The sequence below is a fragment of the Globicephala melas genome, chromosome 15 (genome assembly GCF_963455315.2).
Source record: "Globicephala melas chromosome 15, mGloMel1.2, whole genome shotgun sequence".
Taxonomy (NCBI): Eukaryota; Metazoa; Chordata; class Mammalia; order Artiodactyla; family Delphinidae; genus Globicephala; species Globicephala melas.
Genome location: NC_083328.1, coordinates 27,347,956 through 27,364,182, shown reverse-complemented (window position 1 = coordinate 27,364,182; position 16,227 = coordinate 27,347,956). Strand labels below are relative to the sequence as shown.

General features: G+C 42.3%; 1 protein-coding gene across 3 annotated transcripts in view; it reads left to right on the top strand.

The window, feature by feature from the left end:
* SHISA9 (shisa family member 9) overlaps positions 1 to 16,227 on the top strand; it is a 447,725-nt gene that overhangs the window by 2,065 nt on the left and 429,433 nt on the right. For all 3 annotated transcript variants that reach the window (XM_060285262.1, XM_030883998.2, XM_030883997.2), the window contains exon 2: positions 9,077 to 9,204. In XM_060285262.1, the coding sequence (XP_060141245.1) occupies positions 9,077 to 9,204 (128 nt within the window). The remainder of the gene's footprint in view (positions 1 to 9,076; positions 9,205 to 16,227) is intronic.

Below are 16,227 nucleotides of genomic sequence, written 5' to 3'. Positions count from 1 at the left end.
CCCACCCAACACACACACACCCCGCACCTCCGGGTGACAGTGTGCCCGCCTAAAAAATCTCAACAAAGAGACCCACCAAAAATAGGCGAAGGAACATCACCACCTCACTAGTAATTATTTTCTACTTATACTCAGATTATCCGATTTTTTTTTTTTTTTCCAGATGGGAAGAATTTGGGGGAAGAGGTGAGGAAGTTCCTCTCGGTTTGGGTCAGTAGGGAGGTGTGGATGGATGTTGAGGTCTGGAGGCACAGAAGTAAGCTCCCAGGGCATTCAAGAAAGCCTGACCTACTAAAAAGAGTCAAGAGCAGGCCCCGCCCACCTCCCCGTAACCCCAAGGTGCCCGATCGCCAACCGCATGGGCCGGGTGGTTTCACTTCCCCCACTGTCCTCTCCGAGGGTCTGTATTAAGGTGAGAGTGAGACACGGAAGCAGGGCTGCGGCAGAGACTGTTGCCTTGGTAGGGAGATTCACCCAGGGATATAGGTAGGCTGCCTTGCAGATTTCGGCTTAATTCCTCTGCTGAAATCTCCTTGGAGCCTTTGCCTTGCAAACCAGCTCTTACAGGAGCCCTCCTCCTTGTTTGGTTGGGATGGGGGTGGAGAGGCATGAAGAGGGAGGTGAGAAGGTGGAGAGGGGAGCTAACCTTTGGGCATCTGTGGGAGAAAGATGCTAGCTTCAGGCCAGCAGGGACTCAACTTCCTGGTCCTGCCCCCTTGCAGCTCTGTTTGCTTCAGCCCAGCAGGCTGCAGCCACATTCTTCTGCAGGTATCGGAAGAGGTCTGCTTGGAGGTGAAATCTAGGCGTACCCAGTCCTGGGGTAGCAGAGCCTCAACACAGGCTCTCCTTGCATACATTTTGGGAATTCCAGAATGGAGTGAAAGTATGTACTCCTGAAGAGAAAGGACGGTTGATTTTTATTTGCAACTCCTAAAGTATAGTTTTCAACCTCAGCTGATGTTTAGGGCCACCTGGAGTGCTTTTAAAAGAGTCCTCTCGCTGGGAGCCCCACCCTAGGTGGTTCAAATCAGAGCCTCTAGGGTGGGGCCTGACCATCCCTACTTCCGTGTATCTCTCCAGGCTTTGCAGTGTTCAGCCAATCACTGTCCAGGAAAAGGAAGTAACATTTGCTGAGCACAGTTCTGGGTGCCAGGCGCTATACTAGAGGGGTGTGTGTGTGTGTGTGTGTGTGTGTGTGTGTGTGTAAACATTTTCTCGTTTAGTTTGCACAGCGATGAGACAGGTGCTAATTTAATTCCCACTTAATAGGAGGAAATCATAGCTGAGGTTGGTGGCTTGCTCAAGGTCACACAGAAAGTTGTGCGATCCCTAGTCCCCCGGTTTCAGCTGTGTCTGGGGCAGATGTTTTCAGTTTGAGTGAGCGTCAGAATTTGGGGAGCTTCCTAAAATGCACAGTCTTGAGTTCGATCCAGAGAGATACTAAATCCATCCGTCTGGGCCTCGGAAATCTGCATTTCACCATCTCCCTGAATGGCTCACGTAAAGTGGTCCACACTTGGAGAAACACTGGTCTTGATTCGGGAATATGTTACAGGATTGAGGATGGATGAATTCATCCAGTGTGACTCTTACTTATTTACATTCTATTGCTGGTTTTCCCCGTGTGTGTAGCCTTTATGTGTATTTCTGTGGTGCTGGGGGCAGCCCCAAGTTCTCACCAAACGCATCCTGCTCTGCTGATGCAGTTAATCATTTCAAGTCCCAGCCGTGGCAGTGGTGTCATCCACTTTTGCCTGCCCCGGGGCCATGGGATGCTTGGGTGGGGCCAGCACACCAAGCTCGGCATCAGAGAGACTATACGGTGGCTTCTAGGTGAAATTAACCTGCTGGCTGCAGCCTCTTCATTTACTTTGTCTGCAGCTGCTAGGGTCACTGGGATGTTCTTACCTCATCCGAAAGTATCTTCTCCTCAAAGACTTAACAGCACGTGCTGCTCCCACGTCACACCCTGACTGGTATTGATGACCAGTGTGCTTGTGTTTGAGGAGGTCAGTTTCTAGGCTCAGAGTCCTGGGCACATCCCACGCTTCCCTTTGGGCTGATTAGGACTGAAAAAGGGGAAAGAACAGTTCCAGGAGCGTGCCTGGACCTTGCTTGTGATGTTGGGAGAACTGTACAGATGCTCATTCAGCAGCTGTAACAGCTGCCACATTCAAGCACAATTTATTGGAAGAAGTGACTGCAGATGGTGGCCAGCTATGGGTACCAAACCATGCAGACCTGTTTTGTTTGGTCTGCAAGGTATTTCTATTTATGTATTCTAATTTTTAAGTTTTCCTCAATTTGTTATTGTGAAACATTTTAAACATACAAAAAACTTGAAAGAAGAATAAACACGAAGTCCAGTATATCTTTCATCTAGAGCAGGGTTTCTTCCCCTTGACACTGTTGACATTTGGAGCTGGATAATTCTTTGCTGTGGGTGCTGTCCTGAGCATTGCAGCAGCCCTGGACGCTACCCACTAGGTGCAGGTAGCACCCACCCCACGCTTCATTCGGGACAATTAAAAACGTCCTCAGGTGTTGCCAAAAGTCATCCAGGGGCAAAATCACTCCCAGTTAAGAACTACCAATTTAGATTGAACAATTATGAGTATTTTGTCCTGTTTGCTATCTCTCTCTCCCTTCTTTCCTCCCTTCCTTTTTTCCTTCTTTTCTCCTTCCCTCCCTTCCTCTTTTTCCTTTGTTTTTTGGCTGAAGCAGTTGAAAATAAGTTGCAGACATGACGCTTCATCCTTGAATACTTCAGTGTGGATCTCCTAAGAACAAGGACATTCTCCCACATAACACAATTCCAGTATCACACCCAAGAAAAAGAACAAAAATTCCGTAACATCGTCAAATAGCCAACTGTATTACTGTTTTCCCAGTCATGTACCAGAAATGTCTTTTAGAGCTTGGTTTCTCAAACCAGGATCCAGTCAAAGCTCACTGCCTTTGGCTGTGAAATCTCTTTAGTCTCTATTAAGTATGGTGTTTTAAAACCAACTTAGAACCAATTGCCAACATTTAAAAACTGAGAGATTTCACACAGAAATCCAGATTTCTGATTTCTCTTGAGAAATCGATAGGTCTGGTAATATTGGACCTGCATATTCAAACAGCAACTGTTCCTTTTAGGACCCTCTTAGGTTTAATCTCCAGCCACCGCCCCCCCCCCCCGCCGCCCCCCAGCCCCATTCACTCAGTTATGTTACCTGCAGTCCCCAGAGAGGTCATCAGGCTGATCTTAACAGAAATGGGCTCAAGTCAATGGCTCCAGATTCAGTCCCAGCTCAGCCACTTAATAGCTGTGTGACTCTGGGAAATTTACGTCACTTCTCTGATTCTCAGGTTCTTGCCTACAAAATGGGATGATGAGGGTCCCTAATGCATAGGCTTGTGTGAGGATTCACTGAGACTGGGCTTAGAAAGCTCTTAGAGCAGGGCCTGCCATATGGTCACTGCTCAGTGACTATTACCCTTTATCATCATCCTTATTACTGGAATTTTCTAACCCTTATCTACCGAAGTGGGTGAAGTTGTAGTCTGGAACTCTGTGTCTAGCCCTTGCTCTGCTATGACTGTTCAGCTGTGTGACATTGGCCAAGTCTTATAACCTCTCTGGGCTTGCATTTAATTTTAGCAAAAGGAGTGGCAGGTTCACAATAGGAGAGACGATCCATGTATGACAACATTAGATGCATTGCAAAGAGTTGGCCTGGGTGATATTGAAGAACACTTGCTGGTTTTACTATTTTGCCATAAGCTTGTGTGTAAATTCTCATTTAATTTCATGTCCCACCACAAGGAGGTCCGCCTTATGACAGTCTGCCTTTCACAGAGGCACAGATTGCTTTCCAAGAGGATGCACAAGCCCCTAGTGAGTGGAGGAGTTGGACTTCAGGCCCAGACAGTCTGAGGCTGTAGCACGGATCCTTGACTACTAGGCTGCACTGCCTTGGATCACTGAGACGCAGGACTTCAGTCTTTCCAGATCACAGAGAGGTGCTCGATGCCCTGCAAATAACAGTGCACACATCAGGGCCAGTTCGCGGAGCCACTGTCAGATCAAGACTAGGCATGTTTTCTGCATCTGCCCCTGGCAGGGCCAGCCCCTTGGCAAAGGCATCGGTAAGAAATGACCTTGGGGCAGGAAGCTCTCTACACTCGAAGCCAGTAGGGAACACATGTCATTATTTTGCCCACCTTCAGACAGAATCTGAAATCCAAGTGACAAATTATGTAGCACAATGTCCTGTGTGTTTTTCAAACATGCTTCACAAGTGTTGGAGTCTCTTGCAAAGAAATGGCATCAAGTGATATATGTCCCTTCTTCCCTTGCCTTTTCTCTCTTATTCCAGCTTCCCTTCCACCTCCCCTTTTTCTTACACATTTATGGTTATCTAGTGGCTTCCACCAGCTCCCCAGGCTGGAGAAGCCCATGAATGCATATACTGTTGGCCATGGAAAAGTCTAAATTATTTTTCTTTGCAGAATATGTTTGCTTCTCTTTGGGTACTGAGTCCTTACATTTGAAAAATCAACTTTAACAACATTGCAAAGCAGTTATACTCCAATAAAGATGTTAAAAAAATCCACTTTATTGGGGTCTAATTTACACAATAAAATGCACACACATTATCTGTACAGTTTGATGAGCTTGGACAAATGTCTACACCTGTATAATCACTACTCCAGAAAGGTACCTGGTGCCCATTGCCCTTAGATCCTTGAAAAATAAATGATGCTTCTGGTAAAAGAGGAAATTCTCAGGAATCCCATTCAAGTGTTTAAAAGTCAGGACATAGTTTAGACCTTGGAACCCCTGGAGGCTGTGAAGCAAGATGCTGGAACTCTGAGCTCTGTTCGGTAATGCTGGGGTCTTTTATTTGCTTTCTGTAATTGGAAAGAAAAGGGATGCAGCCTTTTCTTTTTGTTCCTCAGCTATGCCACGCTCATTGCTGCTTTGGAGTTGTTGTGTTGGTTTGCCTCAAATTCTCTGGCTGGCCCCTCCTCTGCATTCAAGTCTCAGCTCAATGTCACCTGTCTGAGACGCTGTCCCTGACCCCACAGGCTTACTTACTAACGCCCCCCTCCTCGCCCCCTGCAGCCCATCACTCAATGTTATTTGCTTCATTTCACATTACAGTCTAAAATGAACTTAATAATGTACTAGTTTACTAGTTTATTATCTGTCTCTTTCCGTTATCTTTCACATTAAGGAGTGCAGGGATGCTAACAGTCTCTTCCCCATCTGTCACCTGTGTCCTAGTACGGTACCTGGCACATAGGAGTTCTGATTCCTGACATCCTGGTTTATATGACATAAGGTATCTTCTCATTCAGTCATTCATTTGCTCATTGATATATTCATTCAATAGGGTTTTTTTTTCATTCAATAGGTTTTTATTGAGTACCTATGGTATACCCAGCCCTGTGCAGAGAGCTCTGAGAATGCAGCAAATAGTGCAGGCACAGAGCTCATGGTCAAATGGCAGGAGACAGGTAATGTACAAGTAAATATACAAGTGAAGTGATACTAAGTTGAACCTTATGAAATTGCCAATATTCCATCATCTTCAACCTCAAAAATGGCAATGTTTTAACTAACAATTTGGAGCTGGGTTAAGGGATATCAAGGAAAAGTGTAGTTTCTTCAATAAGGTGCCTGTGTTAGTTAGGGTACTGCAGAGAAACAGAACCTCTAGAAGATCTATCTATGTATCTATCTATGTATCTATGTATCTATCTATCTATCTATCTGTCATCTATCTATCTATGAAGAGGTTTATGCAGAATTGCCACACATGTTAATTGAAGCTGGGAGGTCCAACATCTGCAGAGTCAAGGTCCCAGTTTGAGTCTGAAAGCCGTAGAAACATGAAGAGCTGACGTCCCAGTTTGAAGGCCATCAGGCAGGGAAATTCTCTCTTACTTGGGGGAGGGTCAGCCTTTTGTTCTATTCCAGCCTTCAACTGATCGGATGAGGCCCACCCCATGGAGGGCAATCTGCTTTCCTCAGTCTATCAATCTAAATGTTAATCTCATCCAAAAACACCCTCTCAGACGCATCCAGAATAATGTTTGACCAAATCTTTGTTCTCTTCAGTCAAGTTGACACATAAAATTTACCATGACATTACCTTTAGGATCTTGCTATTCAGATTGTGGCCTGTGGACCAGCAGCATCTCCATCACCTGGGAGCTTGAGCAGAATCTCAGGCCCTGCCTCAGACACCTTGAATCAGAATCTGCATCTTAACAAGACCCTGAAGGTAATCTGAATGCACATTCGAGTTTGAGAAGCACCTGAAGTATGTGTCACACATAAATACCAATTCCTTGGGCATTTGTTTGGCTTGTAGTACATAGTTGGTTCTTTCCACTAATTCACTAATTTTTAAAAACACATCCCTAATTGTAACATTTTTTTAGCATACACCCCAATATGTGCACATACCAACAAAAATTATGTACACTATAGCATTTATTATTTTTTAAAATTTTATTGAAGGATAGTTGATTTACAATGTGTTAATTTCTGCTGTACAGCAAAGTGATTCAGTTTTTTATATATATATATATTCTTTTTCATATTCTTTTCTATTATGGCTTATCACAGGATATTGAATATAGTTCTCTGTGCTATACAATAGGGCCTTGTTGTTTAGATACACTATAAAGCATACATAAGAACAGAAATATTAAAGTGAGCTGAAGGTGAAATAAATATTTACAATTTGTTGCCAATGGTGCTGACTTCGTGCAATCATTAGCTCATCTCTCAAAGCCTAATGTGTGTTGAGGATGAAGCTCATCATTCATAAATAAATCCATAGTTTGAATAGTTTTCCTGAGAGCTTTGATTATTTTTGGCTGACTTCATTTTGATCTGAATAGGCCATCATTGTTTTAACCTTGTGAGAAGCTGTTGAAGAGGAGGGGAGAGTCCAATCTGTCCTTTTCCTGTGCTTGTGTCATCAGTATTATCTCCAAGCTGTGGTTTTGTTATGGGGGACATTTTTAAGCCCCATGTCCACGTAGTGATGGTTAGCCTGGTAAAACTAGATACTTTGCCTGCACATCCGCTTTAGGGGTGCACATAACTGCAATACAGGTGATGCAGCCTAATGATGGTGCCACTGCTAGCCACCCTCCTTGGTCCAAGACTCCAGATTCTCACCATCTGACATGGGTATTCCAAATGAGGGCTCCAGCATCAATTCACATATTAAATTTATTTCTTATTCTTAATGACTAAAGACCATACACAGAAGTTCTCATGTTTCCTTGCCCCATGCCAAATTATTTTAGGCAGTCCCTGAGTGAGTGGATCACATCTTGAAGACTCTTTGTCCAGGATGTGCGGGCTCTAAGAATCCCTGTCTTCACTGCATGCTCTGGGAAGGGCTGCCTTGGAAAAAGTATGGCTTGGCTTTTAGGTGAATTGCATGAATTTTGGCACTCAGAAGAAGCCCAGGGAATCTGCCGATGGCAGTGCTGACCGAGTTCATGGATAGACTTATTGAATATTTACTTTGCTGTCCTCTTGAAAGTCCGAATATTCTGAAATTTTGGAGAGACTCCTTAGAGAATCTGTTGATATCTATGGCTTCTTCTTCGAGAAAAACGCACAAATAAAATTTCCATTCAATTCCAGAGGAGTTCAGAGATCCCCTGAAGTTCATATAAAGAGCCTGTTTAAAAGTGAAAAAAGGCAAATTAGGTTTGGGAGGCATCTATTCTATGTTTCAAACATTCCTTCCCTGCAGCCCCTTTGAGTTTCAGGCCTTGCTTACTGCACAGAGTAGGAAGGAGCCTGGACTCTGATTTCAAAGACACTCAGATTTGTATCTTAGTCCCTCCCCTGATTAGCTGAGTTAACTTGGGCATTTTTTTGTTTTGGAGAATGGATAATCCACACCTTGTAACATTATCCCCCCTGTTTGCCATAATCCAGCTTTATTGGCCTTCTTGCTTGTCCCTCAGATACCTGAACTCTTTCCTGCCTCAGGACCTTTGCACTTGCTGCCCCTCTGCCCAGAATGTTCTTTCATCGTCTTTATGTGACCAACTCCTTCTACTGCTCAGGGCTGTACTCAAATATCACCTCCTCAGAAAGGCTTTTCCAGACCACTCCATCTCAGTATATTTAGGATTAAAAAAAAAGTGTACGGAGACTTCCCTGGTTGTCCAGTGGTTAAGACTTCACCCTCCAATGCAGAGGGCCTGGGTTTGATACCTAGTCAGGGAACTAGATCCCGCATGCCACAATGAAGATCCCTCGTGCTGCCACTAAAACCTGGCGCAGCCAAATAAATAAATATTAAAAAATACTAAAAAGTGTACAATTCAGTGGTTTTTAGTATATTCAGAAAGTTGAGCAACCATCACCACTGTCTAATTCTAGAACATTTTCATCATCCTAAAAAGAAACCCATCACTCATTAGCAGTCACTTCCTATTTCCCCTCCCACACCCCCAGCCCCTGGCAACCACTAATCTACTTTGTCTCTATGGATTTGCCCATTCTGAACATTTCATGTAAGTGGAATCAATTCACCTCTCTGAGTCTTTGTTTACTCATCTGCAAACATAGAGTAATAATCCTCATAAGATGTTTACATGCTGCTTAGTTGAATTAAAGTATGTAACGTGACTAGTATAGTGCCTGGCTTACGGTAAGTACTCAGTAAATGTTACTTATTGTTAGGAATAGTGGGCCATTGCTGTACGTGAGGTGTTGGTATCTAGGGTTAGTCATAAAGGGGAACTAAACTTGTGGGGTGCAGACATATTACATATATTCATCATTTAATCCTCTCAGCAACTCTATAAAGTAGGTAACACTGCTATTACATCACTATTGTGAGAGGCATGTGAACTGTTCTGCGTGAGGTCCTTATGTAATCTCTAATTGCAGTGATCTTACTTACTAATGTCTTTTTTTCCCCTCTGCCCCTCAGTAGAATGGCAGCTCCATGGAGGAAGGGGTCTTGTCTTTTGTTCATAGGCCCAAGTATGTGCCAATCATTGTTTTGAATGAACAGATTTAAATTTTCTCTTCTTTCAGGGCCCTTGCAGATGTCATGAGGCCACAGGGCCACTGCAACACTGACCACATGGAGAGAGATCTCAACATCGTGGTCCATGTCCAGCATTATGAGAACATGGATACCAGAACCCCCATAAATAATCTTCGTAAGTACAGCTGTGCGATCCATTCCAGTCCTGTGTGGGCCCAAGTGGTGGTCACACCACTCCAGATTTCATGGTGTGTGTTTGGGTCCATGAAGAGCTTCTATTTGTTGAATAAGAAGTTTTATTTTATCTCTTCTGGATCAAACTGTGTTTGGCATCCTCAGATTTCACTTGGTTTGTTTCTCTTTTAAAGAGTGGCCCACTTGGTGGATTTCTCATGTTTGGTTCTTCTATTAGCAGAACCACTTGGGTGGTTCATCGTGGTTGATCTGTTAACTAATGGCCCTCTTGGTGGGTTCATCATGGTTGGGTACCTAGTTAACCAATGGATTACTTGGTTGGTTCATCTTAGAGAGTAAATCTGTTAGCCGATAACCCATTTTGTTGGTTCATCTTGATTGGGTAATCTGTTAAGCAATGGTTCATTTGCTTATCTGTCTCCCTCCTGAGGTAGACCAATTGTGTCTTTTAGGTTTCGTGCTGCTTTCAGTTAACAGACACTGGTTCAGAAGAACTAGATTTATTTTTCATAAAACTAGAGTTTCGTAGATATAATCCACAAACTCTGTGTGTGTGTATGTGTGTGCGTGTGTGCATGTGTGTGGAGTTTTGAGTTGTGGTTATGTTTGGGGTGGGTGTGTATGTGTGATTCAACAGTAGCAAATTGTTCCATTGTTCTTCCAGGAAAAAAAAAGCTGCATTTGCTATTGTGTTTCAATATGTATTCTTTAGCTGATGGAGCATAGTTGGGGATCTTAGTATGGTCCCAAAGATTTTCTTTTCTTTCAAAGATCTGTATATACAACATACATTATGGAGCCGGTGCACTGAGAACAGGGAGTGGGGAAAACAAGATGGTTTTGTTTTAGTGTACTACCGTGGTTCCTCCTAGCAATTATGTTTTCAAGTAACCGCCACATTAAAGTAATGTGGAGGGGTTGGTTTACAATAACAAAAGCCAGACAATTTAAAGGATGCATTCAGTTGTGGCTGGAGGTTCTTAAAAACAGAAACATTTCTGGCAGTGCACATTTTTCTAGTCTGGGTCGCCTTTGCTAAAGCTGCACGAGGAGCGGCATTGGTGTTTTATTTGCTGAATCATACTTTTGGACTGGTTGCAAATTTTCATGCTCAACGGGTAGAGGAATAAGCCTGTGGAATTTGACATAGGTGATGAAAATTCTCTGATTCTGCATGGTGACAATTGTTCATGGCCTTCGAAATGTCGCTGTATGTTGGCAAAGTCAATGTGTACATGGTTTGAAAATGGGTTACTAAGTAGGTCTTAGGTTTCATTATATTAAATAATCTGACATTATTTATTTGTGAACTGGACCATAAAATGATATGAGAAATAGCCACATTTTAGAGCAAAATACACCAGCCATTGGAAGTTTTATGACCAAATCTCACAGCCCTGAAAGATATGGTAAATTGTGCCAACTCTGATATGGCAATCATATCCAATTCTGGTTTTGATGGAAATGAGCACATTCTCCTTCAGAATGCACTGGGAAATAAGTTGAACCTAGGTGTATGTGAGTCCCAAACATCATAAGTGAGTGATGGTGACCATGAAGTAGAGAAAGCGGAAATAGTATTGAGTCCCTGGCTATAAAAGGCAGCCGTTGAAAGTTTCTCATTTGAAGTTTCAATTTTTAGGATGATTTTGAATCAGCACTTGAGTGGAATAACAAAATCATTGAAGGCACTCAAATTTCACCATTCCATCAGGCAAAAAGGGCAGGCGACATTAATGAATCTTGCTTTAGTAAGGAATTAAAAACAAATATTTATCCTTTTGGTTGTGTTGGGTCTTAGCTGCAGCAGGTGGTCTCCTTAGTTGTGGCATGTGAACTCTTAGTTGGGGCATGCATGTGGGATCTAGTTCCCCAACCAGGGATCAAACCCAGGCCACCTGCATTGGGAGCGTGTAGTCTTAACCGCTGTGTCACCAGGGAAGTCCCTTTAGTAAGGGATTTTTGTTTAAAGTTGTACTGAGAATAAATTACTGTTCAGAGATGGGTGTCTAGGTACTGAGCAATTCAATAGTCTCCTGTGACAGGCTAACTTGGTTTATTTATGATTCTTGCTTTTAGTCTATATTTGTGTTTCAGTAATCAATGGTCTTTTTATACTAAGAAAAAAAATGTGTCTTGTAATATTTTACTGGGTAGAATTACACCAGAGCATTCCTGGCAAACTACAGGGGAGAATTCCAGGTGTTATGTCACAAACACTGCATTCCCATAAGAATTACCACAGATATTAATTTCATATAATTTTGCTAGGTTGGTTCAATCCTTATTTCCAACTGTTTTTGGGACTATCTGAAAATAAGAAGCATATAGCCTTTCCACAGATTTACATTAATAAGTTTAATTGATATAACAAGTTAATTCAGTAGTTGGTAGTGATTGTGTTTCCTTGTAATTACATGTTTGTCTTTTGTTGACTTACAGGAGCTCTTTATATATTGTAGACATGTGGGAAAAATTTGCATGTTCAGAACAAAGAATGATTTGGGAAGTTCATTGAGAAGATAGGACTAGATAACTGATATTTATCAGTTATTAAATGTTCAAGAAGCCAAACCGTCACCAGAGCCCACTCTGACCAGTAGAGAACTAGGAGAGAAGGAATTCTGTCTAATAACCAGAAAGTAGGACCAGATCTTGGTACCAGAATTAGCATGTACCTATTGAATATAAAACCCTTTTCTGGACATTATGGGAGCTACAAAGATTTACCATTACAAAAAACGGAATGAAAGATGCATCTATTTGTGATACAACAAGAAGGGACACATCGTGCCATTTTTAGGGTGTTCTTCACTAAACATTCAAGTTGCCAGATTTGACTGGAAATTCGATAGGCCCAACTTAAATGTTATTTTCATCTCTGTTCAATTACTCACTTGACATTGCTTTAGGAGAATAATCATCTCCATATATTTATCTCTCCTCCTCTTGATACTAAAGCTGGATCACTTTATGATCGTTCCCTTATGCTTTGTTCAAATGCTAAGAGAATCAACAGTCAGTCTGGAAATCTGGATATTTGGAAGGAGGGGAGTGGAGAAGGACTAGGGTGAAGGCAAATAGGGGGCAGAGGGCTTCCATATGGGGAAATTTTTTGCCAACCTTTATCAGTTTTGTGAAGCTGATTTTTCCGGTGATAGGCAGGACTTGCCTTTTTTATCTGAAGATGGATTTTTCTTCAGCAGATGCTGAAGGGTCTTTCCAGGCATTCAGTGATATTGCCTAAAAATATTTAGTCTGATAATCAAAAGGTCTTGGACCTCTTTGATTAACAGGATGTAGATTCAGATGAGATAGTGATTTTCTGCAAAGGCTCCTAGGCTTCTGTGTAATTACAGTTTGCTTTTGAAGGCACATTTTGTCCTCAAGTGCTGTGAACGTACTGTCTCCCCGACCCCAGCCTCCCTGCCTGCCAATGACACCTCCCACCCCTTTTGAGAGTCCAGGGTAAATGTAGGCTCCCTTTGGTGTTAAGAACGGGATGAACCTTTTTTTTTCTTCTTTTCTTTTCTTTTTTGGCTGCGCCGGCGGCTTGTAGGATCTTAGTTCCCCGACCAGGGATCGAACCTACGCCCCCCGCGGTGGAAGTGCAGAGTCCTAACCGCTGGACCGCCAGGGAAGTCCCTAGTGTTAAGAATGGGAGACGTGAATGAGGGGCTGTGGGGACACCATATCACCTGGGTCACTGTTTCTCAACTTGTTTGTGTTAAAAGCACACTTTTTTTTTTTGAAATAAAATTTTAATTTGGGAATAATTGTATATTTATAGAAAAGTGGCAAAGATAGTACACAGAGTTCTGTATATTCCTCAGCCACTTTGATTTTAACATCTTACTTGACTATAGTATGGTCAAAACTAAGAAATCAACATCAGTATGTTATTTTTAGCTAAATGGTAGATATTGTTTGAATTTCACTAGTTTCTTCCCTAATGTCCCTTTTCTGTTCCAGGATCCAATCCAGGACACTACATTATAGTAGTATAGCCAACTTGATAGTAGAATTTTGGTTGTGCAATATTGGTTAATGATGTGGTGAAGGCTGGAATCAACACTGAATAAGTCAGTGGCAATTACAAAACCTTTATTGCCACCATATAAAAAGTGTCTCCCAGCGTCTATGAAAACATCTATGTTAAATTATTCACCTGCTCACTGTTGGAATGGAACCAGTTGCTGTCCTGACTGTGCTCTCACGTATACTCACGGGACAAAGGACCCTCACATTCCATACAAACATGCAACCCCATTTTGGAATGGGGTTAGTGTTACAGTATTTATTTCACGGCATAATCTGAGCAAGTGAGATCTCACCCCAAACTCCAGAGAAATGCTAACTTGATATTTCAGGACACAGAGTCCACCAGAAAGACCAGGTTCTTATTCCAGCTTCTACTCACACCCTCTCCTCCCCCAGGACCATTCCCAAGTGGCTTTACAAGGAATCAGATGAAAAGCAAACCCATGATTTAGTTTCTGAAGAGGTTGTACAGCTCATACCTAGGGCCAAATGGAGTTCCATTCATTTGTCCATATTTACCAAGGCACCCGGGATGTCCCATACTCGACTTTTGGAGATACTGGAAGGAATATTCCCAAATACTTTTTAAAAACTGGAGGAATTACCAACAAGGACCTACTGTATAGCACAGGGAAGTTTCCTCAATATTTTGTGGTAACGTATAAGGGAAAAGATCTGAATTACTGTGCTGTACACCTGAAACTAACATTGACATTGTAAATCAACTATAGTTCAATAAAAAATAAGTAAAATAAAAAATTAAAAATAAATAAGTAAAAAATAAATTTGGGGGTAATTTCCTAAGCAGGGCAGGCAAAAAGATAAATATAGATACAAAAGAAATAATGTGAGTTAGTGTAATAGTAACAGTAAACTGAGCAGACAGCATTCTAAACCCCTACCACATTGAATCCTACAGAACTTATTGGGTTGGTACTATTATTTTCCCCATCATAAGGACGGATAAACTGAAGTCAGAGAGGTTAAGTGGCTTGTCCAAAGTTCATACAGTTACTAAGTAGTAGAGCTGGGATTTAAATGGGGCCAGTCACATCCCAAGGTCTGTGTTTTTAACCACCACACTACATTACCTCTCCTTGTGGTACAGATGTTTGCTGAAGGGGGAAATATGTTAAGTGAACCTAAAGAGCAGTTGGCATTCCAGGAAAGAGCTGTTTCCAAAATACTCTCCAATATACTGTCTTGTGATGAGTCCTCCCTTAGGGATAATAACTAATATTTATTGAGCCCTTCCTAACTGGAGGCATTGTGCTAAATGCTTTGAATATATTAGCTCCTTTATATGCAAAGCAACCCTCAAACTGCCTAGGCTCATTCTTGCCTCAGGGCCTTTGCACATGCTGTGCTTCCTGCCTACAGCACAGGCTCCCAGGCCTTTTCCATCTCATCTCTTACCCCTATTGCCACTTCATTAGAGAGGACTTCCTTGTCTGCCTTTTTGGCCCCCAAATCACCTACTGTTCCCCATTTTCCCATTATCTCTTCATAAGTTTTGTATTCTCCGAAGTTGTAAACTCCACGAAAGCAAATGCTTTGTATTGTCACAACTGTACTCCCCACAGCAGGAACTGGGCTGGCTCATGGCAGCAGCTCCATAAATTTTTGTCTAATAAATGAAAAAGCCTATGGAAGAGGTTTCATTTTGTGGGGGATGATAGATGAAACAAAATGGGAAAAGTATTGTTATTATAGCTGGGTGACCAAATACGTGGGGATTCATTATTCTCTCTATCTTTGTGTATATTTGAAAATATCCATAATAAAATTAAAAATTAAAGAGCTTGTCCATGATATCATAGTTCATATACAGAGGAGCCAGGATTCAAGCCCAGGTCTGCCTGATTCCATAGCCTGAACCTTAACGGATGCACTTGGGTTATCTTCTGGTGAATAACCAGGCACAGGAAGGGTAGGAATCAAGACACCTCAGGGACTTCAGGAGGTGGAGTGGGTAAAACATCACTATCGTTTCTGTCCTTAATGTGCTCAATCACTGTGTCTTTTAGTTCATTTTATCCAGAGAGAGAAAATGTGATTGGTTTCTGACCAACCAATGGCCTGGCTTCCCTGGATCAGCTCTCTGGCCCCAGATTAATCAGTTGGGTGTGATGGAGAGTGTCTTGGTCTCCTTCTCAGGACTGTAGTGGGACTAGGTCTCCAAGAAGGCTGTGTTTGAGTAGCAGGGTGGAGATTGCTGTTGTAAGCTTCCTTGGGGCAGGGGCAGGGTTTACATTTGTCTTACTCTCCCCTGTACCTCCAGTGCCTAGTAACTACACAGTGTTCAATGGATGTTTGTTAAATGAAGGGATACACGCATGTATGAATGAATGCCTAGCACAAGCTCCATAAGAGATCCAGGGGAACCCATTAGCAGGACCCTTGGGATTTTGAGTTTTGAGGGAACTTGGCGATTTCAACTCATATGAGGCTTTAACTCTCTTCTAAGAAACGACAGCTACCAATACTGTTGTTCCTGAAATGACTGGACAGGATGGTCTTTCCACCTGAAGATCTATGACTGTAATGGTTTTGGCACACAGGTCAGCAAATCTTAGAGCTGATAAGAGTTAGGGGGTGGATCTATACACTAAAAACATTTTTAGCTTCAGTGCCATAGCTTGAGTTGACTTTGTGTGGTTTTAGATCAAGAGCTCTGGTTTTCTCTTCAAGTATTCAGTGTTATAGATGAGATCCTGACATGTGATGATGCTCATCAGATATTAGACAATATATCTTTGAGATGGTTCAGTGAGGGCTTGGGGGATATGGGCTTGGGAGGTGGACATGGTTGGCTTGGGTGTCTGCTTTGTCATCTGTTAGCTGCGCAGTCTTGGAAAAATTTATTTAAATCTGTAAACTTCAGTTTTCCATTCTATGAAAAGAATAAAATAACATCTCCCTTACGAGATTGTTGTGGAGATTACATGAATTAACACATTTA